The following is a 22,922-nucleotide window of genomic DNA, read 5'->3' as shown; positions in this document are numbered from 1 at the left end:
TAGGGGTGTCAATGGATATTCGAAAACCGACTAAACCGACCGAACCGTACCGCACCGAACCGATTTTTAGGTTTCTTTTTAAGAAACCGTAGGTTTTTATATAAATATATAACCGCACCGATAATTAGGGTAGGTTTTTTATTTTATAAAAATAAACCGAAAAAAAAACCGTACCGAATAAATTTTACATGTAGAAAATATATTTATTTAGTAAGTTTTAAAATAATAATGCATTAAATTTTCTTTGAGCCTTGGAATTATGAAAACTATTACAAGCCAACAAGTAATTAAACTCAAAATACTAATTTCTAAAACCTATTATGCTACTTCTACTTAAACTAAGTTATTTCAAGTATCTTTATTAGCAAGACACAAAGTATTCTAGTAATTAAGAGTAGCAAACTACAATGTATTGAATATGTTTCCTTTCATATAATTTAGATTAATCTTTTTGAATATTTAATCTTCTATAGACTTTATTCTTGAGTCCCAGCTTGGTATATCTTTCAACTCGTTTGATTAATATTTTCTTTGTCTTTGTTTGATTTCTTTTACAATGTTGTAGAATAGTTGATGGATCTATACTCTAGCCATATTTTTTTTTTAATTCATCACCCTTTTAAACAGTAAAAATGTTTAGAGAGTTTTGCTAAGTCCTATAAAAGAACGTACGTTATTGCAATTCTACTTCTACTGGTGAATTTTACATGATATTAAAAAAATTCGAAAATTAACCGAACCGTACCGATACCAAAGAGAAACCGACATGATTGGGACGGTTTTGAAAAGTCTAATTTTGGTTATACATAATAGAATAACCGAAAAATTGGTATGGTACAAATTTTATAAAATAACCGACCAAACAGAACCATTGACACCCCTAGTTATATTAAAAGCACGAAGGCCCTTAGCGAAATGTCGTTCGCCTTTTTTACCCTTTAAAACATAGAGTTCACATTGGACAATATAGTAATTTAAGTATTTCATTAATATTTAATAAAAATTTAACAATCTTGGAATGTTAACGAGATTATTTGATAAATTTTTGCCACAATTATTTGTTATTAGTTTTGCTTTAATTATTTAGTATAATGTTTCTTCACGTTTCTTACACAGGAAAGTTAATAAAAAAGTTTCTCTAAACTTTCGCTTTCCTATGACTTCGTTTGTTTGCCTTAATTATTTGGTAAAACTTGTCTTCATGTTTCTTACACAAGGAAAGTAAATAAAAAGAATTTCCTGTACTTTCGCTACTTAGTTCACTCTCATTAAATAACCGTATGTCTATTGGACTTTGGTTAAATTCCCTTTATTCTTTGGAGTAATAAATATTTGGTAATTTTTTCATATACTAGAATAGTTAATAATGTTTTTCCCAACCTTTTACTACTTTGTTCAACTTTCAATAAATGACTTTATTTGTCATTAAATTATCTAAATTAGGAAATTTTGTAGTTAGATTCTCCATGAGCATATAATTCCTTTTATGTATCAATTTGTGTACCAAAATATTTCTATAAAAAAAGCTACAATGTCACAATTTAATTGTCAAACTTCGCACTATTCCAACACCATAGTTTCAGATTTTGTTTCTTTTACTAATATCAACATCTTTTATTACTTCGTATTTTGCAAGCACGTTTGCATGCACCGGATTTTAGTGTTGCATCAACAATTTATCTTTATTGTTGCATCAACAAATTATTATTATATAATTTTTGTTTCATGTTTTGGACGTGGCTAATTTCATATCTCACGTAATTTACAAATTTAATACATATTATCGAACAATTGCAATTCATCACAAAAATCGATTAGACATTCGATCTAAGTCTTATTACTTAAATTAGTATATATTTTTTCTTTGTTGTATGATAAATAATACTTATTGCTATGCCAACTTAAGTTGTTTGTTTTAAAAAACAAAAATTAGATTATCTCCTTTAATTTGTGTAATATTAATACTACATGATTTGCGTTATTTGCAATTGACCTGCTTGAATCACTTAGATTTCAACAATTACATCTGTTCAGGTAAACAATCTTCCTTATATCATAAAAATAACCAATTATTGAATTAGTCACTTTGATAACTTATAAAACTCTTATGCATGCTTTATTTTAGGTACACCTGAATGGCCAGTGAAAAGGAATTGTCAGACCAGTATGTCCCAATTAATAGTTTAAGAGTATCTGATTCATGTTGGATAATACGAGTGTTAGTGTTTGGGAGTGCAATAGTAAAACAAATCAAGGCATCCGAAAAATTGTGACATTAGTTAATAAATAGGTAATTTTTATTTTGTATCAATATTTTATTTCATGTCTTTTCATATTATAGTTTTAACCATCAGATTAGCTTAAAGTGAAACTTTTTGTCGGGAACAAAAATTCACGCTATACTTTTCAATGGTTATATTGAGAAGTGGGAAAATTATTTACAACAAAATAAAATTTGCTACATCATAAACGAACGCATCAATAGTGCCAATCCTAATTTCCAATCATCGCACGAGGAGCTTGAGATTGGATTTAAGGAGAATACTTTAGTTGAAGAAAGCAATACTCACTTTTTGACCATTGGTTTTTCAAATAATTTTATTTCATTCGATAAGGCATCAAAGTGCACCAATCGAACAAATTTTGGTAAGTTATTTAGATTTCATCCAGTAATCTTTCACTAAATATATAAATAATATTTTACTTCTGTTCGCCTTATTAATTTTTTGATAATATACATTACCACATCCAAGCTTCGTTGTACCACTCAATTTAGTGTCTACACGCTGAATACAACTATTTCTTTAATGTAATAATTTTTTTGCATCGTCAATTGCTATTATGCTTAATTCATTCTTGTTCAATTAAATATGCACTATTTTAGATAGTTTACCATTTAAATATTTTATACGTAATTCATTCTTATTCTACCTAATTAAAATATGCTCTTTTGTGCATAACGCATAATACACGTGCAATGCACGTACACTAAATCTAATACTATATTAAAAGCATGAAGGTCCTTAGCGAAATGTCGTTCGCCTTTTTCGCCCTTTAAAAATAGATTTCACATTCGATAAAATAGTAATTTAATTATTTTCTTAATATTTAAGAGTTTAGAATCACTTAAAATATTGACTATTAAATAATTTTCCTATTTTAACTACGTATGAGTCCCAATTTTTCACATACATTGCATCTTTAATTTATAAAAGCTTAATTATTATTTCCTTAAATTAATTAATTAATTAATATTTCTAAGTTTTATACAAGAAAATTAATTAATTTTTACCCAAGTCAAATCTCATACTCCTAATAATTGTCTAACAAAGTAGAAACAAGTTACATAAAGAAAATTTGCTTCTGCGGGGCTTATTCATTAATTAATTAACACTTCTACATTTTATACAAGGAAGTTATTTGATTCTTATGGAAGTTAAGATCTCTTGCTCTTAATAGTTGACTGACGAAGTACAAACAAGTTATATAAAGAAAATATGTTGTTGCAAGACTCACTACGGTAGAATTCAGGCACCTAAGGTCAAGATAAGTACTTACAAATTAAATTTACTTGATTTTTAATCTATTTTGTAGTTTTGTTTTGTTTATTGGTACCAAAGAAGAATTATAATTTGCGGGGTATGATTTTGGATCTATTTAGGTTTCTGATCTATATATTTTTCAGTTTTAATTATGGACTTCATATGTATGTTTGTAGTTAATTTCTCTTGCTTAGAGACATTTCTTTAGATTGAGTCTCAACACTTCTATATTCGTTGATGTAACGTTTCTTCAGGTACGATTTTCACTAAATTATTTTTATGTTTACTTTTTTCAGATATTGCTATCCTGTTTTTTTAGAATCTCTAATTAATGGAGGAATTTTATCTCTGCCAAGTGCCAAATTATGAAATTGCTTAGATTAATAAGAACTTTGTTTGTTAAGTAAATTAGAATTCTTACATGTAAATGTCATATGGGATACAATCTATATCCCCCACGAATTGTCTATATTCATCTTTTTCCGGGGCAAATTTTGTTGTGTCTTTTTTTCAAAATTAATTTTATTGTACTATTTGATTTTAACGGTAGACATATCACTATGAAGAAGGCGAATTAAACATCTTTCTTTAAATAGCATAATTCTTTCTAACTTTTAAATGTCTATAAAATATTGTTGGAGTATATATTTTTCAACGTATAAAGAAGTATGTTTGTTGATGAATGATAAATTTTTGTCCAATTTGTTGCATAATACATTCGAACTAATCCCTTTAAAATTTTAAAGAAGAAATTAACAGAGGCACAAAAAGATTTAAAGCACATAAAGCATATATACATATCAAAAACAGGGGGAAAAGCAACTTAATATGATTAATAAATATCATGATTGCACAAATGAAGAATAGAAGAAGTTTCCCACTCACGACGGCTGCCACGAACTACAAGAATGATTGGATAAACTAGTAAATTAAGCTACTTTCCAAATATTTAAATTTTGAAATCAATTAAAATTTTACCTTATAAAGAATATTAATTTCCTTATTTGATTCAAACTGAATTAAATGAAGAAAATTTTGTTCTTTTTTCCTTTCAAGCGCTTGGTGCTCGAAATCTTTCGTCGGTAACTTCTTGTAGTTTGCCACATTTTTTGTGGAGTTCAACTATTGTGTTCTCTCATATTCTTATTACTTTACTAATTTTTGTTTTTTCTTTCTTTTTTTATTATTGAAAAGTTTAATACTATAAAAAATATTTTTATTTTCCTTCATAATTACACTTATATTTAAAAATTGGGATGCGCTAATATAAGAATCTAAAAAGGCAAAAACTTATTTTTTTAATGTTGAAAACAAATAGTTACTTTTTTAATTAACTAATTAGAATTCAATTGAATTGAATTACGCCTTAAGTCTTAATATTTAGGAGTTTAATATTATTCAAGATTAAAATTTTTATTATAATATATTCATAAATACGATAATAATTTATTTACGTATGACTTTCTAAATATTTTTTAATATATGAGGTGTTTTATATTAAAGATAATAAACATGAGTAATAACGTTGCATTCTCTGAAACTACATGATATTTGGTTGGTTGCGATAATAAAAAAATATATAGAATTAATCTCTCAAAAAGTTATATATGTATTCTTACTTGTACTTAACATGCTTTCTTTTTAACAACAATAAATTTTATTATAAAATTTCTATCTTACTTTTCAAACTTAATACAATAAATGGAGGGCATCAATTTGGAAGACGTTTAATAGTATAGGAGTTACACGATATTATAAAAGTCCGTGCAATAAAAATTGAAGTTGAAAAGATAGAAGGCAAAGAACGTATCAAATATCAATAAGACCAAAAAAAAGAAGAAGGAAACAATGAAGACCTAATAACCTATTAAAAATTAAAAATTGAAAAGTAAAATATTATTCGTTAAACAGTATAAGCGTTAACTCTTTTTGTTGTGCCAAAATTATAATTTTGTATAAATACGAAGCAATTTGTGTTGATACAATATTTAGTATTCCGTTTAAATTTTTTAATTGAAACTATTTAATTCGATTAAAATGCGATATTAATATTATTTATATAAGAAAAAATATATTATCAATACTATTTTATTATTGACGTGATAAACACATGCAACGCACGTACACTAAGACTAGTCTATATCTATAATATATTAAAAACACGAACACAAAATGTTGTTCGCCTTTTTTACCCTTTTAAAATAAGTTTTACATTGGACAAATATGTAACTTAAGTTACTTTCTTAATATTTAGGAAGTTAGAATCAAGTAAAATTTGAATTATTACCTAATATTTAGGAGTTTGCAATCAACTAAATAAGAGTAAAATATATTGAGAAAAAAAGAAGAGAATATAAAAAGTAAAAGGCAAGTTTCTTTTCAACCAAGGACAACAAAATATTGTATAATTTTCGTGTAATTATTTGGGAAAATAGGAGTAATATTACGTTTTCTTTTCCTCGTATACCCTACGACAATTTCAATGGAAATATGTTTCACTACAATACAATACGATACATTATGAAATGATATAAAACAACCATCTAAACAAGCTGTAAGGATGTAACATAAGACAAAAGGTATTCAAAAGAGTTGTCATTATTATTTTTCTTTCTTTTTATATTCATTCTAATAAATGATAGCTTTCTTATATTTTTAGTATAGTATTATTATTTTTTATAATTCAATATTAGTTATTTAAGACTTTATTTTGTTATTTATCAATATTTTCTTAGGAGATATAATTCTACCTCATCACTCACAAATTTCTAAAAGACCAAAAGATTCAAAATTTTAATTTATTTTATTATCGTTGAATAACTAAAAAAAAAGTATTTTTTTCTGTGTTATTTGTTTATAGTATTTGGTAACAAAAATAACAATAATTTTTATAAGATATTTTACTCATCATAAATCATAGTAAGGCATATAAAGACTTATGTGGAGTAGGATTTCTTCGTTAACATTCATTATTTTTAGTAACTTATATTTTTTATATTTAATAACTCACACATTATTTAATAACATTTACGTAATTTTTAAAAGTTATATATTTGTTGATATAATATATATACACAAATTTTTTACACATTTGTTGCTACCGATTGTAAATAATTTCTGTCACGGACTAAAAGTGATATTTGTCCAATTTTGTGCTCACACCTAGATTAATTTATACGTACTATCTCCTCCCACATTGAGTACCAATAACTCTAATTTCCAACAATAAAGAAAAAGGATACACAATCCGTTTCAATTTATACGAGTTAGTTTGATTCGGTATAGATTTTAAGAAGAAAAAAAAAATTTAAAACTTATGGTCTTAAAAGCTTAAGGGGTAAAAGCTTTATCGGGTTATGACATTTATGTGGTTATAAAAGCTTTTCATTAAGGGTAAAATAAGTAAAATGAAGAGTTTAAAGTTGAATTATTTTCAAATTTTAAAATGTGTCATTTATTTTGGAACAGACTAAAAAGGAAAGTACCTCATGTAATTGGAAACGGAGGGAGTATAAGTTTACTTATTCCTACGCTTTGTTTTTGGCATGATTTTGGGGACATAATATGCCAAATTTGGATTTTTCTCAATACTGAACTCTATTGAAACCCTACCACAAAAAAAAAGAAGCAGCCAAACATATTAAACTGCACAGTATCTCACCAAATAAACCCATTCAGTCAGGCAGATTTGTTTGCCACACACAATGTCCTTCACACAGAAACAAGTCACGCCATCTGTCTCTTCAGTCATAAACAAAACAAAAATAGAAAGGATTTAAATGACACAATAAATAAATGTCACTCTATCCCTATATTTACTGTACGCCGACCTTACCCCTACTTGAGAGGATAGAAAAATTATTTTTTATAAATAGTCGGCTAAAGAAAAATATAATTATAATTATAAAAAATGTAAAAACTATGTTATGTGGTACTTAAACTCAAGAGAAAAACTAAAGGAAAAAACACATTCATGCAAGACAACCATTGGGACTCACCAATTTATCATTTTCCAACATCAAACTATCATATTACTAATATTACTCCCTTATTTGTCATGATTATTAAAATAGTTGTCTCAAATTATCTGTCCTTTCAAAAGTTCAATACAAAATTAATTATTTTCTCCCGATTTTATCCTTAATAGTAAGTGTTCTTGAAGATAAACATAGCACATAAATAGATTATATATTCAATGATGAAATTATATCGAAGACATAAATAAAGATAAAATAGCCAAACTCCGTCTAATATTAATCCCTCCGTCTTAAATTATTTGTCATGATTATTAAAATAGTTGTCTCAAATTATCTGTCCTTTCAAAAGTTCAATACAAAATTAATTATTTTCTCCCGATTTTATCCTTAATAGTAAGTGTTCTTGAAGATAAACATAGCACATAAATAGATTATATATTCAATGATGAGATTATATCGAAGACATAAATAAAGATAAAATAGCCAAACTCCGTCTAATATTACTCCCTCCGTCTTAAATTATTTGTCATGATTATTAAAATAGTTGTCTCAAATTATTTGTCCTTTCAAAAGTTCAATACAAAATTAATTATTTTCTCCCGATTTTATCCTTAATAGTAAGTGTTCTTGAAGATAAACATAGCACATAAATAGATTATATATTCAATGATGAGATTATATCTAAGACATAAATAAGGATAAAATAGTCAAACTCCATCTAATTAATATTTTCTTAAAGGGGATATAAAAGATAAACGCAAAATATAATTTGAGAGGGAGAGAATACTATTATACTACACAAATCTCAACACATTTGTCTTGAGGAAAATAGTACTACTCATTAACCAAATAGCAAAGGGAACATGGATAAAGCATAAAACCAACTATATTAGTACTACTAATACACAAATCTCAACACATTTGTCTGAGAAAATATAGTATTAACCAGGAGTCAAAGGGAACGTGCACAAGGCAAAAACCAAAGTTTGGTAACTTTTACCTCATATCAACACTTTTATCCCACTTTAGTACCAAAACTAGTAGGTGTCATAGCAAGTCTAAGAAACTAAAAAAAGACGCTAATAAACGGCAGTCTGGTGCACTCAGCTTCTGCGATGCGGGCGAGGGATTTGGGAAGGGCGGGACCATAAAGGTCTATTGTATGGAGCCTAACTTTACATTTCTGCAAAAAGGTTGTTTCCATGGCTCAAACTCGTGACTTCTTGGTCACACGACAACAACTTTACCAGTTACGCCAAAACTTCCTTTCAAAAAGGAAAAAGAAAAAAAAACCAATAGACAAAAGAAATTAAATAAGATCATGCAGCATCATCAGTCACACCATTTTCACTCTCATCGTTGATGTTGATGTTGATGTTGGTGGAGGTTGTTGTTGTACTTTTGCACAAAAGAGTAGTACTCTTTTTGGATGAACCTTTGGAAAGGCTAACAGGGTATTTAATGGCATTAAGCTCAAGCTTTCTGAGTGCAGCTTTACCAAGATCAATGCCACAGATATCTGAAAGCCTGACAAGATAAAGCAATACATCTGAGAGCTCTTCACCTAAATGCTGCTTCTCTTTTTCTTCCCAATTTGGTAGGCCTTTTGGGACCTCACCTTTCCACTGAAATATTTCAGACAATTCTCCCACTTCACCCACCTAGTAGTATTCAAAAACAAACATGCATTAAAATAACCAAATACCAAATTCTTCATCATCATCAGCACCAAGCTATTTATACTACAATAACAACAACGACAAACTCAGTGTAATTCCACAAATAGAGTTTACCTACGCATACCATTGAGGGGTCGCCGGACCCCATAAATTTCGCAAAATCCTTGTGTGTATACCTTAAAATATGAAAATATATATAATTTGGCACTCTAAACACTAAAAAATATTTAAGGGGCATTGATTAAAAAAAATTAATGGTGCCCCCATCTCATAAAAGATCCTAGGTCTGTCTCTAGTCTTGGGAGGTTAGTGTGTAAGTAGACCTTACCCCTGTTCTGAACAGGCAGAGAGACTGTTTCATATAGACTTTCGGCTCAAGGAAAATGAAAAAAGAAACCATAGCGACAGGCATGTCTCTAGTCTTGGGAGGTTAGTGTGTAAGTAGACCTTACCCCTGTTCTGAACAGGCAGAGAGACTGTTTCATATAGACTTTCGGCTCAAGGAAAATGAAAAAAGAAACCATAGCGACAGGCAGTAATAAATACACCAAGCTACTTATCAAAGGATTTAATTAGTAGAAACTAACACTAAATTAGTTTATATTATTAGTATAGTTTAACGTGTGCCTAACTGTTTATCCTATTTTCCAAGTTCCACTACCGTTATTGTTTAATCAACGAAAAGTCTAAAAAATCTTTAACCTGTAGTTGATATAAAAATGAAAAGACACCAAGAAAAGATGAAAAAAGAAGCGGTAGCAACAGTAACAAAAGACACCAAGCTATTTATAAAACAAATCCAGTGTAATCCCACAAGTGGAATAGAAAAATTTAATCTGTACGCAAACTTTACCCTTATTTTGAAGGGATAGAGAGACTGTTTTCAATAGATCCTCGACTCAAGAAAAACGAAAAATGAAACCGCAGCAACATACAGTGATAAAAGACACCAAGCTATTTATCAAAGGATTAAATTTATACAAACTGATACTAAATTAGTTTATATTATTAGTATAGTTTAGCGTGTGCCTAATTAATTATCCTATTTTTTCAAGTTGCTTACTACAATCGTTGTTTAATTAACAAATATTTTAAAAATTCTTTACACTGTCCATGTATAAAAGTTAAGAAACATTTTATTCAATCAATGAATGTTATGCTTTTTTCCCTTGCTGCAGTATTTTATGGTAACTGATCAGTTTTAGTGCAAGTGTTGCACTACTTTTCATATTTTGACAGCAATGCTATAATTACATTCTAGGGAACACAATTAGTACTGCCTTGTTTGGTTACCAAGAAAACTGAGGGAAAAAAGAAAGCTTTTTCTGGGGTTTTCACAAATTTAGAAATCCTCAACAATGACATGATATCCAAAACCCACATATATTTCCAAGAAAAAGAAAGATCACTTTTTGGGGTCGTTTGGTAGGATGCATTAGGTAAAATAATATTTGGGGTCGTTTGCATTAGCCTTGTGTATTAATAATACCTTGTTTGGTAGATATTTTAAACTTATGCATTAGTTATGCAAACATTAGTTATACATCCTATTTGGTATTATTCTATGCATAACTAATGCATAGAAAACCATGGTATTAGCGATGCAACGGATTTTAATGCATGCATAGCGTAGTTAAAGACAAAATTGTCCTTCAAAATTTATGCTTGATTAAAATATGTTAGTTATTATATTAATACAAGTTTAAAATAATTCAAATAGTGAGAAATAAAATTATATATCTAGTAAATAAATAAATACTTAGCATATTTCTTTTTTTATAAATAAATATTTAGTTCTATATTACAATATAGGTAGACAAATCAAATAATTTTTTTAAACTTTTTCATATAAAAATATTTCTCAACATTTGTTTCTTTTAAAAAGTTTTAGAGTGATGGACTGGTTTTGAGGATATTTTTGTAAACAAACAATTCTTTAAAAAATTGTGTAATGCTTTAATACATCAAACCAAACAATGGATAAGAAATATGTCATCATAACTAATACCAGTATAACTAATGCAAGCATAACTAATACCAGCATTACTAATACACCATATTCAGCATTATTCTTATGCACCCTACCAAACGACCCCTTTGTTTCATGCTTTTGTCAAATACAGAAAACTGGTTTGAGCTTTCAAAGACTCCAACTTTCCTTCTTGGCCATTACTAATTCCAGTGAAAAACACAACTATCCTTTGATTCAACTAGCTATATGCAAATCAACAATAACAATAACAAGTAAAATCCCACCAAGTGAAGTTTGAGAAAGGTAGAATGCACACAAACTTTATTCTTGCACCGAAGGAGTAGAAAGGCGATTTCCGGGAGACGCTTGGCTCAAAAGGCAAAAGCAAAAATTATCAAAATTGGCTTATTACACCAAAAAAACACAGAATATAACCTAATAACTCGATATACACCATCAAGTTTTAACGGCGGCAAAAAGATTAGGTCATTTTTTCCTATATTCCAAGTTTTGATTGACAGAGTAAATGAATTTGGGAGATAGCAAGTAGCTCTAAAATTAGTCCAAGGTACGCAGAAGCTTATTCTAATCGCATGATTATTAAAAAAAAATGACTCGGTACAGCAACAATAACAAAAACTCAGTGGATCCACAAGTAGAGTTTAGGGAGGATAGTGTGTATATAGAACTTAGCCCACCTTGAAAAATTAAAGATGTTGTTTTCGATAGACACTCGCCAAAAAAGAAATAAAGCAAAAGCAACAAACAATAACAAGATACCGAGAAAACCGAAACGGATAATAGTGAGAGAACATCTGATGGTAAACAATAAAATCAAGAAATCATAAAATACAAAGAAGAACACACCATTTTTGTGGGACAAAAAGCTAAATAAACATGATATAACAAAACCCCAGAAATAAGCATAACAGAAAAAAAACAAACACACGGACAAAAAACACATAGAGGACAAAGTTGCACTATGTACCAACCTTACCCTACATAACCAAAAATGCTTCATTCTACAATTAAAAAAAGGTTCAAATAATAAAAGTTAAAACAAAAGTGTTTGATATGTACAAACCAGTGCTAAAAGGAGATTTCTTGGAGTATGGAATTGATCCCACTCTCTTTCTTTTGCAAAATCAGCCATTTTTTTCTTCAGTAGTTCAAGACTAACCACCCCTTTAAATTCTTCTCCTTCATTTTCTACTGCTCTCTTCATGTTTTCTTATTCTTTGGACTGATAAAAATGAGATTTTGTGATTATATATGTAGATGTTGAACCTGCGCCGACTAATATTTTTGTTTGTGCGTGGTTTGTGTGAGGTTTTTTAATGGTGGTTTTGAGGTAGAAAAGGTATTGGTGACTTGGAAACTGGTCAGCCGGTTTGCTGAAACATATTTTATGTATTGCTGGAACTGACATCTGGCATATATATGCCAGTTGATATATGTTTTTTAATGACCACTTGCTTATGTATTTATTACTCCCCCTTTCAATTTTCAATTTGGACGACACATTCCTGAGTTTGGAGTAAAGTTTGACCAATATTTTAAAATATAATTTTTTATCTTATTGATAAAAATAAAATTGTAACTTATAATATTTATCATATAATTTTGATTATTTAAATTTTAATTTTAAAATATTAAATTGAACTAATGCAATTAAGCTTCAAAGTTTGGTCAAATTAACTTTCGATAAGCGAAATGTATCATCTAAATTGAAACGGAAGAAGTAATAATCTTTTAGCATTATAACTTGATTCCGAGTAAGATGGTCAAAGTTCTTAATTTTGACCATGAAATTAGATATAAATTTTTCAAGTTTTTTAAAATAATTTTGCATATTTAAAACTGCATATAAATTATTACAAGTCATAATCATTTACATTTTTGCATATTTTGAAAAATGAATCTTTTAAACTCCTCAAATAGTAATGTAGATACATAAATTAAAAAATATATATAGTAAGTAGTTTTCAAAATGTTCATTTGTATATGGTTAAAGTGTTTTTGTTTGTGAACGATACTGAGTTGAAAGAAAAATCAGAAAACTGTTAGAAGAATAAAGAAATATATAAACTAGTAAAGAATCAGAAATATTTCGAGTCCACAATTTTCTTGTGCGTCCTTAAGGAATTTTAACCCCCTCACACGTTGCCAAGGTAATGGATTAAATCCTCCCAGGATAAAACGGAATAAACCTTCCTGCAACAGTGGCAATACAAACTGCAGGATACCAACGAACTCAAAGAACGGAGCAAAAACACACTTACGAATTTGAGAGAGAGAGACTACGAATTAGGATGCAGTATATTCAGAAAGAAAGAACTTCTAGAGTGTTTTTCGTGTCTGGAAGATGCAGCCTTGCCTCAGAATTTATAGGCAAATATCAGAAGAGGTGTCTGGAAAGGTGCCTTTTCAGAAAATACGCGACCTGCCGCGGTTCTACCGCAATCGCGGCCGAACCGCGGCCAGAGAGCCTCTCTGAATCTGACTGCCGCGATTCTACCGCGGTCGCGGCAGAACCGCGACCAGCGAGGCCCTTTGAACGTTCATCAGTGATTTGGCATTTAATTAATTATTAAATAATTATATAAATTTTGTCCAAAAATAATCTTATCGATCATTTGACAAATCCGAAGCCGAAGCCGAAGCCGAGCGAGCGACGACGACGGCGCGAGGGTTCATTCTCTTCAACTCCTTTCAAGAGCTTTAAGAAGTGAATCTATATATAAGCACATAAATGTGATTGTCCCTCACCAATGAGGGACAAACTGCAAGACAAAAGTTCATTTCTTCAAATTTTCATTTTCCCTCCATTTTATTTCCCTCCATTTCCAATTCACACTTCTTCTCTTTTAAAGCCCAATGACTTAAAGTCCAACAAAGGCATCATTGACTCACTTTGGGCTCGTTTGGTATGAGAGATAAGGAATAATTAGTCACGTGATTAAATTTAAAAAGAATTTATTTCATATTTCGTTGGGAGAAAATTTTGGTATAATTAGTACTGGAATTAATTATCTCGGGATTGAATACTTTTTTATTCTTATGAAAAGATAGAATAACTAATCCCGGAATACCTAATTTCGAAATAATTAAACTTGGGATAAGGAGTAGTAATTAACTATGGCTAATGCATATATTCATACACCTCATTTATCTTATACTCCCTTCGTTTCAATTTATGTGTACCTATTTCCTTTTTAGTCTGTGCCAAAAAGAATGACCTCTTTCCATTATTTGGAAACAATTTACCTTTACACGATGATTTATAGCCACACAAAATATATGTGCCTCATTTTACATCACAAGATTAAAAGTCTTCTCCCTTTTCTTAAACTTCGTGCCGAGTCAAATGAATTCACCTAAATTGAAATGGAGCGAGTATAAAATTATACATAATTTTTTTTACAAATTTATCAGCCAAAGATATCCGGACAAAGCTTTGACTGTATCAAAGTTGGCAACCCCACATAACAAAAATAGATTCCTTATAATATCAATATTTTCTTATATAATCATTCCTAGAATCTTTCTTTGAATAATCCAGATTTGATTTAAGAGATCTCTCGTGTCATACAATCGCATTGTTGAATAAACCTGTCAACTGTGCTGGGCTGGCCCATGTCCAACCCGAAAAAGAAAGGACTGGAATTCGGGTCTCGAGTCTCAGCCACCGAGACCACGGACCCGGTAGTAATTTTTTTTTTGTATTATCATTAAATTAATTTTGTAGCCTAATATAATATTATATAATTATTTAATCTAATCTAATTCAAAATTTTTAATCATAAGTCAATAAGATAAACTATCAATAGGCATAAAGGGAGTTGTAAATATTTTTTTATTTCGTATGTTTTTTGAGATTTAGGTGGACATTGACTGAGGCAATTTCGAAAAAGACAATCATTTTTCTATTCAATTTACACTTCCCTCAAAGTGGTACAACATTTTAATCTTTTGATATATCAAATAGTATGCAAAAAATAGATTTCAACATCAAAATGATTGCCTATAGCTTATGTGAATGTCAATTTTAGTAATAATAATAATAATAATAATAATAATAATAATAATAATAATAATAATAGTAGGCCCGATTCAGCCACTTAAACCCCTCGACGGATATGAAGGGTGGGCCAGACAACCATTTCTCTAAAGTAACCAGGCCCCCGACCCATAGGCAGCCTTGATCGGCCCTGACCGGGAACTGATAGGGCCAGTATTTTAGAAGGTGTGGGCAAAAGACAAGGCGTTTTACATATGCCTGAGCGAGGCGTAAGCCTATAGGTATTTAATTTTTAATATTTTATAAAATAATATAATTACAGTAAATATTTATAAGCATGTAAAATTGCATAAAAATTGAAGAAAACTATAAATATGTAAAGAATATATATATATATATATATATATATACCTTGAAAATGGTAATAACAATTATATTTGATTTGTGGTTCTAAAAATACGTGATTTATCTTAATACTAGTTGCTATGTGAATAATGCTAAGTGTAAATAAGCGAGAAATGATAAGTAACCCAGTGTGGTTACAAGATTGAGGGCCTCGAGCTTAGTGATATAGGAACTCGAAGGCGGCCTTTAAAGGATGATAAAGAACAATAAATGAAGAACAATGAATGAACACAATTGATGAGGAACAATAAATGAACAAGTAATAAATTTGTAGAGTAATTATTGAGCACGTTTAGGCAGGAAAAGCAGAGAATATTCTATTATATTGAATATTCATGTGTTACAAAATGACAAGGGTCCGCTTTATATAGAAAGGGAAAATTCCAACATAGTACATGTCTAATAATGACAAGGAATGCTATTGGTACAGATGTATAGTGGTTCAGTACGGATTTGTACTATTCTAGCAGACTTTGTTAGTTTTAATCACGTGCCTTTAGGAAGTTCCCGACTTTCCATGACGGTCACTGATTTTCAGGCTGCCTCGAGGTACGCCGTGATGAGTCTTCGATATATCCTCTCGAGGCGAGTACTTCGGGGACGAGCCTTAGACTGTGTTTTGGAGCCCATCGAAGTCGGGCTTGAAACGTCATAGAAGCTACCTTCTTATCGGCCTTCTTTGATTTTGACCGTATACATATAGTCCCCACGTTTCTTGGAATGAAATAACAAGGAACGATTTGAATTCTTCAACTCTTCATTACCTCCATCATTACGTCAGTTATGTCATGTAAGTGATTGGTGTGACAAAAGGGGATGTTCACAAGCCACGTTCACATGGTTCTTTAAAGGCCGCGAATTGATTACGACAGTTGGCCGTCTTTTGGCTTTCCGCAACGCGCACTACTAGCCCCTATAAATACTCTAATCTTTCGCTCCTTAATCTTCATTATATCTCCAAACTTTCAATAACTCTTTTTATACGGCTAAAATCGGAGAGCCCGATTTTATGATCATTATTACATCCCATAGACCGTCTTCAGAAGGCCCGAGGCCCAGTTCGATGATCGACCCCGAGGGTTCCCTATGCTCGACCTCGGGGCAGAGCAAATCGGCGGCTATGATAAACGAGTGGGAGACTCCCAAGTCATGTGATAAAGCTGACCAAGTCTATTGGGCTAGCACAAGCCCATACCGTGACATTAAATGGATGTACCAGCCGCATACCTTTGTAATAAATGCATATGTACTATGTTGGGATTTTTCCTCCTATATAAAGGGTACCCTTGTCATTTTGTAAGGGGGGATGATATTCAATACAAGAACATTCTCTGCTCTCTAACTTAAACACTCTCTATTGTCTTTCCTCAGATTTATTACCTACATTTATTGCATTTCATTTATTGTTATTCATTTACTACTCATCATTAATCATAAAGAGCTCTCATTAAAGCTCTCAGAACTGTTAAGTTCTTCATCGGCCGTCCACAGCCTAAAGCTTAGCTCGATCTTGAGGCCCCGTGTAGTCTAACTCGAAACCCCGATTCTCGATCATTCGATTTGCTTATCACGCTATCTTTAAGCTCTTATCTTATTTTCTAGTCTCACACCTAGCATCTACTGCTTAACAACTAGAATTAAAATAAATCACGTATTTTTAGAACGACAAAATCAAATCTAATTGTTATTACTATTTTCGAGGTAAACAGTTTAGCGCCCACCGTGGGGCTAAAAATAATAGTGGTTGTTTTTGTGCTGGTTTACTAAATAACGCAAGTTATTCTTTACACTTTTTCTTGTCCAAGAATTTTTTATTTCAGGTCAAAATGTCTAACTCAGTGAATGCACATGAAAAATAATGGTCTTAAGGACCATGGAGAGAATGATGTAGCTATTCCAGGCGTCGATGTACCACCGCAAAACCCTGAGGATGCGTCGGATCCAATCCCCATGGATGTGGTCTCACACAATTCCCAACACGTCGATATAAGCTCCCGCACTAACAAGAGTATACGCCAAGAAAACCAACAAGAAACTCAGAAAATCCCAGCTCGGGAGGGATAAGAGGTTAGCCTTCACGTTATTTTTAGATGTTACAGGCACAACAACTGGCGATTGCTCAACTGCAAAGCCACCAGAAAACTCCAAGCACAACAACACCGAAAACGGCTCGTAGAGACGAACAAGTACCAGAAAGATCGAGTAACAATGGGTCAGCAGCCGACCCCGCTATTATGAAGATGCTCGAGGACCTCACAAAGAGGATTGAATCGGGCGAAAAGATGATAGAAGCTAATGATAAAAAGGTGGAGACCTACAATTCAAGGATCAACCAGATCCCGGGCGCACCCCCGATCCTGAAGGGTGTTAATTCAAAGAAATTCATATAAAAGCCATTCCCGTCAAGTGCGGCTCCGAAGCCCATCCCGAAAAAATTCAGAATGCCCGAGCTCCCGAGGTACAACGGAATCTTGGATCCCAACGAGCACGTCACCTCTTACACTTGTGCCATAAGAGGAAATGACTTGAAGGACGACGAGATTGAATCCGTCCTGTTAAATAAATTCGGAGAAATACTTTCAAAAGGGGCTATGATGTAGTATCACAACCTATCCCCGAATTTGATAGATTCATTCGCCATGCTGGCAGATTCTTTTATAAAGGCACATGCCGGTGCCATCAAGGTTGCTACAAGGAAGTCCGACATCTTCAAAATCAAACAGAGAGAAAATGAGATGTTGTGGGAATTTGTATCTCGCTTTCAAATGAAGTGGATGTAATTACCGCCAGTTTCTGATGACTGGGCAGTATAGGCCTTCACCCAAGGTTTGAACCAACCAAGCTCGGTGGCTTCGAAGCAGCTGAAGCAGAACTTGGTTGAATATCCCACCGTGACTTGGTCGGATGTCCACAACCGATATCAATCAAAGATCAGGGTCGAGGACAACCAACTGGGAGCCCCCTCAGGCTCGGTATATCATAGCAGGCTCCTGACAAAGGATACAAAGTCAAACAAGGAAAGGTACCAACCATACACTAAAGACCGAAGAAACTCCCAAGGCGTAATATACCCCAAAACGACCGAAGGACAGATCAAGGTCAGAATCATCGGGGACTCGTAAATAGAGCTGGATTCGACAGATACACAGGGCCGACTGAGGCACCCCGATTATCTGAGTATAACTTCAATGTCGATGCTTCAGACATCGTATCAGCCATAGGTAAAATCAAAGACACCAGGTGGCCAAGGCCCGTACAATCAGATCTGTCGTAGAGGAACCCAACCTGGTGTGCAAATTTCACAGCACACACGGTCATAGGATCGAAGATTGCAGATAACTCCGAGAAGAAGTAGCCTGACTACTTAGCAAGGGGCACCTCCGAGAGTTCCTCAGCGACCGAGCCAAAAATCAATTTAAAGAAAGAGAAGTGAACATGAAAAAAGAAACGGAAGAACCACAGCATGTCATCCACATGATTGTTGGGGGAGTCGACATCCCACAAGAGCCCATTGTCAAACGTACAAAAATATCCATCACCAGGGAAAAGAGAACTTGAAGTTATATACCCGTGGACGCTTTCACATTCAGCGACGAGGACATCGAAACCCTGTCTCAGCCTCATAACGGCACATTGGTAATTTCTTTTCTTGTGAATACAGTTCAAATTAAACGTGTACTTCTAAAATCCAGGTAGCTCGGCCAACATTATCAGGTCGATGGTGGTGGAGCAGCTTGGACTGCTCGACCAGATCGTGCCCGCCTCTCGAGTCCTCAACGGATTCAACATGGCCAGCGAGACAACTAAAAGGGAAATCATCCTTTCGGTCAACGTGGCCGAAACTACCCAAAATGCCAAGTTTCATGTCATCGAAGGAGACATGAGATACAATGCCTTGCTCGGAAGGCCATGGATACATTGCATGAGAGCAGTACCATCAACCCTTCATCAAATTATAAAGTTTCCAACAAAGGACGGAATAAAAATGGTGTATGGGGAACAACATGCTGCAAGAGAGATGTTCGCAATGCACGATGTGACACCAACATCGACACCTTCAATATCGAAGGAGCCAAATAATAAGAAAACATCGAAGTAGCAATCACAAGCTATATCCTCGGTTGCACCCGAGTGAACGAACAAAGGACCGTACCGCATCTCCGAAGAGAGCGGTTGAAGTATATCAAGGCTCAAGCGCCATCACAGCTAAGGTATAACCATCTCCCTTTTTTGTTTACGTTTTATACTAACCTTTGCGCAGGCGTTCGATTAAGAAGGATCAAAGCACATGCCAGCTTGAAGACCTTAGGTTTTAAAGCATGCGTTGCACTCTTTTCCTTCGATCGGATTTTATCCCAAGAAGGGTTTTATCGGCAAGGTTGTTAATGAGAAAACATCTATATTCTACCTAGGGAGAACTCAACAAGTATTCAAGGCTTCTCTTCAATCAACCTCGAATACTGGGGGGCATCCCCCCGGGAGGTCATCTCCTCGGAGAAATCAAGACAAGCCAAAGAGGGTCTCAATAGAAAAATGATGTATTAGACCAAACGGTCGAAAGAACCATATCCGTGTAGAACAATCGAACCCTCGACGGCAAAAACTATGTAATACTTGTGCCAAGTAATCAAGGAATACATTTTGACTTTTACCATCAGAACGATTTGCGCTCCGAGCGAAGATTGCTATTTTTACAACCAACCGCCCCAATGCCAGAAAATTCCCAAACTCTCGGGGACTGACATCAAAAGTTTGAAGCCGTAAGACCTCCGGGCCGAAAACTTCAAGCTCATAAGCCCTCAATGAGGCAATATCGAAAAATAGCCCAGAGCCAAGAACTCTCGATGTCTCGGGACTGCCACCCCATCGAACTATCGAAAACTCGAGGCCACAAGACCCCAAGCGGGCAACCTCGAGTTTGAAAGCCCTCCATGCGGCGATTCCCAAAAAATGTAAGACCTACATGAGGCATTATCAACAATGTAAGTCCTCTATGAGGTATCTTCAACGCTATAAGACCTCCGGGCATGCCCAAATCTGTAAGACATCAAGCCATGCATGATTTATACTTATACCAAGTAACCTATCTGTAAGACCTCAAGCAGGCATGAATTATACTTGTACCAAGTAACTTATCTGTAAGACCTCAAGCAAGGCATGTTCAAATTTATAAGACCTTACAAAAGGCATAATCCCGATATTAAAGTTAAGGCTATATATTCGAACTTGTAAGACCCCTAAAAGGCATATCTTCGATATAGACGCCGAAGCTACTTCACTCTGGGACTAAAATGGTACATCCAAATACAATGACTACGGTCACAAGGCTGTACCAGCCAAACTAATGCAACTCGGGGACACCCGACCATTGCCATAAAATCACAGGCCTTCAATTACTTCAAAATACTTTGGAAAGAACCAGTTAATCAGGCTACCCTCGACATAAGCAAAAGAGCTTCGATCATATCGGCTCCAAACAATGAAAAGGCTTCGAAACAATTCAGCCATTCAACAAAACCTCCCGAGGTGCTCATCTATCGTCACATAACGACTCACAATCGAGGTTCTTATCGAACTGTCGAAGAGTCGAACAAACACAAAAACTTCAACGAGGGAAAAATAAAGCCTATACTAGAGGTCGTACCGACCCTATACATAAGAGCCACTGTCGCCAGCTTAAATTAAAAGTTTGTACTGACCCTACACGTAAGAGACACTCTCGCCAGCTTAAATTAAAATGTCGTACCTCCCCTAACGTAAGAGCCACTATCGCCAGTTTAAATTAAAAGGTCGTACTGACCCAATGCGTAAGAGCCACTGCCGCCAGCTTAAATTAAGGGTCGTACTGATCCAGCGCGTAAGAGCCACTGCCACCAGCTTAAATTAAAAGGTCATACCGACCCAATGCGTAAAAGCCACTGTCGCCAACTTAATTCAAAAGGTCGTACCAACCAAATGGGCAAAAGCCTACGGGCCAGCATAACAAGCCTTAAGACCGATTTGTAAACCTAAAGGTACTACCTATAAGGCCAATTCATCTGGTTAAAATCATTGACGAACGTCAAAATTTGGGACAAAGAAAGACATGCTCAAGCATAGAGAAATCCATGAAAAGAGAAAACCAGGAGGCTTTTCTTTATATGAATATGTGAAAAAATACAAGACTTCATCTACAATGTTCTCTAAGAGCATTACTCGTAGAATCAAAAGCCTAATCTATTTTCCCTCGGGGCCTGCAGCCCCATCGGTCTCTCCCTCATAATCCTTGGCATCAGATATGAGGAACTTGGCGTCGTATTCATCCGCCGTTTCCTGCTCTATCTCTTCCGAGAGATCAAAGCCCCTAGCATGGATCTCCTCGAGGGTTTCCCTCCGGGATTTGCACCGGGCATATATCATTGCTTCTACTCTCCCGATCGGAAGCCCCTCTCAACTCAGCCCGAGCGTCAATAACATCTTTTAAATAGACGACCACTTTCTTATCGGCCTTAGCCCGAATCTCTTCAGCTTCATCCCGGGCGTCCACGACCTCGGCCTTCATATTCAAAAGGTCAGACTCGAGACTTGCAATCCTGCTCGTCTGGATCGAGTTGTTTTCATGAGCATTTGGGAGTTGCCCCTCGAGGACAGAAGCCTTGGCCAAAGCATCCTTCTTGACCGCAACTAGGGCATCTATCTGAGCCCTTAGCTCATTATACTGCACTCGACCTAGCTAAATTCGCCCCAAAGGCGTTCTAGGTCCTCTATCTTACTCTGCAACTGAAGTATCAAAATATTAATCTCCAAGGGTAGAAGAAGAAACATGCATCCTCTCGAAATGAAGGTTACCTGTCTCTCAAGGCGGCCTTCGTAGTTCAGGCTTCGATTTATCTTGTACCGAACACCCCTCAAAGTACTTTCGACGGAGAAGAAGATGGCGACAGAAAATCTGTATCCCTCGAAGTACCTTCGACGAGAGAAGAAGATGGCGGCAAAAAACTTTTATCTCTCGAAGTATCTTCGACGGGAAAAGAAGACGGCGGCAAATGAGGAACCATTTTCCCAAAGCTAGAAGCCTCAAGTGCTGCAAGGTTCGGTTGATGCATCCTTTTTAAGCCTCTAGGCAGGGCTTGCCTCGCTATGGGCACCCTCGCCCCTCAAGGATTCCTTCCGTTTGTTATTATTCCTTGGCCCCGAAGTCGACGATCCTTCCTCCTCTTCGAGGGGGCACGGTCTCATCTCAGGAAATTCTTCAATGTCTGTAGTGACGGAATGAATACACATATAAGAAAGTACCTTTCAAAGGGAATAAACCACATAGCAGGTACCATGGTGTTTTGCTTCCTA

General features: G+C 33.9%; 1 protein-coding gene across 1 annotated transcript; it reads right to left on the bottom strand.

Moving 5' to 3' along the window:
- Nucleotides 1–8,284: 8,284 nt before the first annotated feature.
- On the bottom strand, nt 8,285–12,522 carry LOC104227044 (uncharacterized). Its single transcript, XM_009779170.2, has 2 exons — nt 12,255–12,522; nt 8,285–9,180 (listed from the first exon to the last, which is right to left on the bottom strand). The coding sequence occupies exons 1-2, from the start codon at nt 12,393–12,395 to the stop codon at nt 8,839–8,841; spliced, it is 483 nt and encodes a 160-aa protein (XP_009777472.1). The 5' UTR covers nt 12,396–12,522; the 3' UTR covers nt 8,285–8,838.
- Nucleotides 12,523–22,922: the final 10,400 nt, after the last annotated feature.

The sequence above is a fragment of the Nicotiana sylvestris genome, chromosome 1 (genome assembly GCF_000393655.2).
Source record: "Nicotiana sylvestris chromosome 1, ASM39365v2, whole genome shotgun sequence".
Lineage (NCBI taxonomy): Eukaryota > Viridiplantae > Streptophyta > Magnoliopsida > Solanales > Solanaceae > Nicotiana > Nicotiana sylvestris.
The sequence above is the reverse complement of the archived record's forward strand: the minus strand, read 5'-3'. Positions and strand labels throughout refer to the sequence as shown.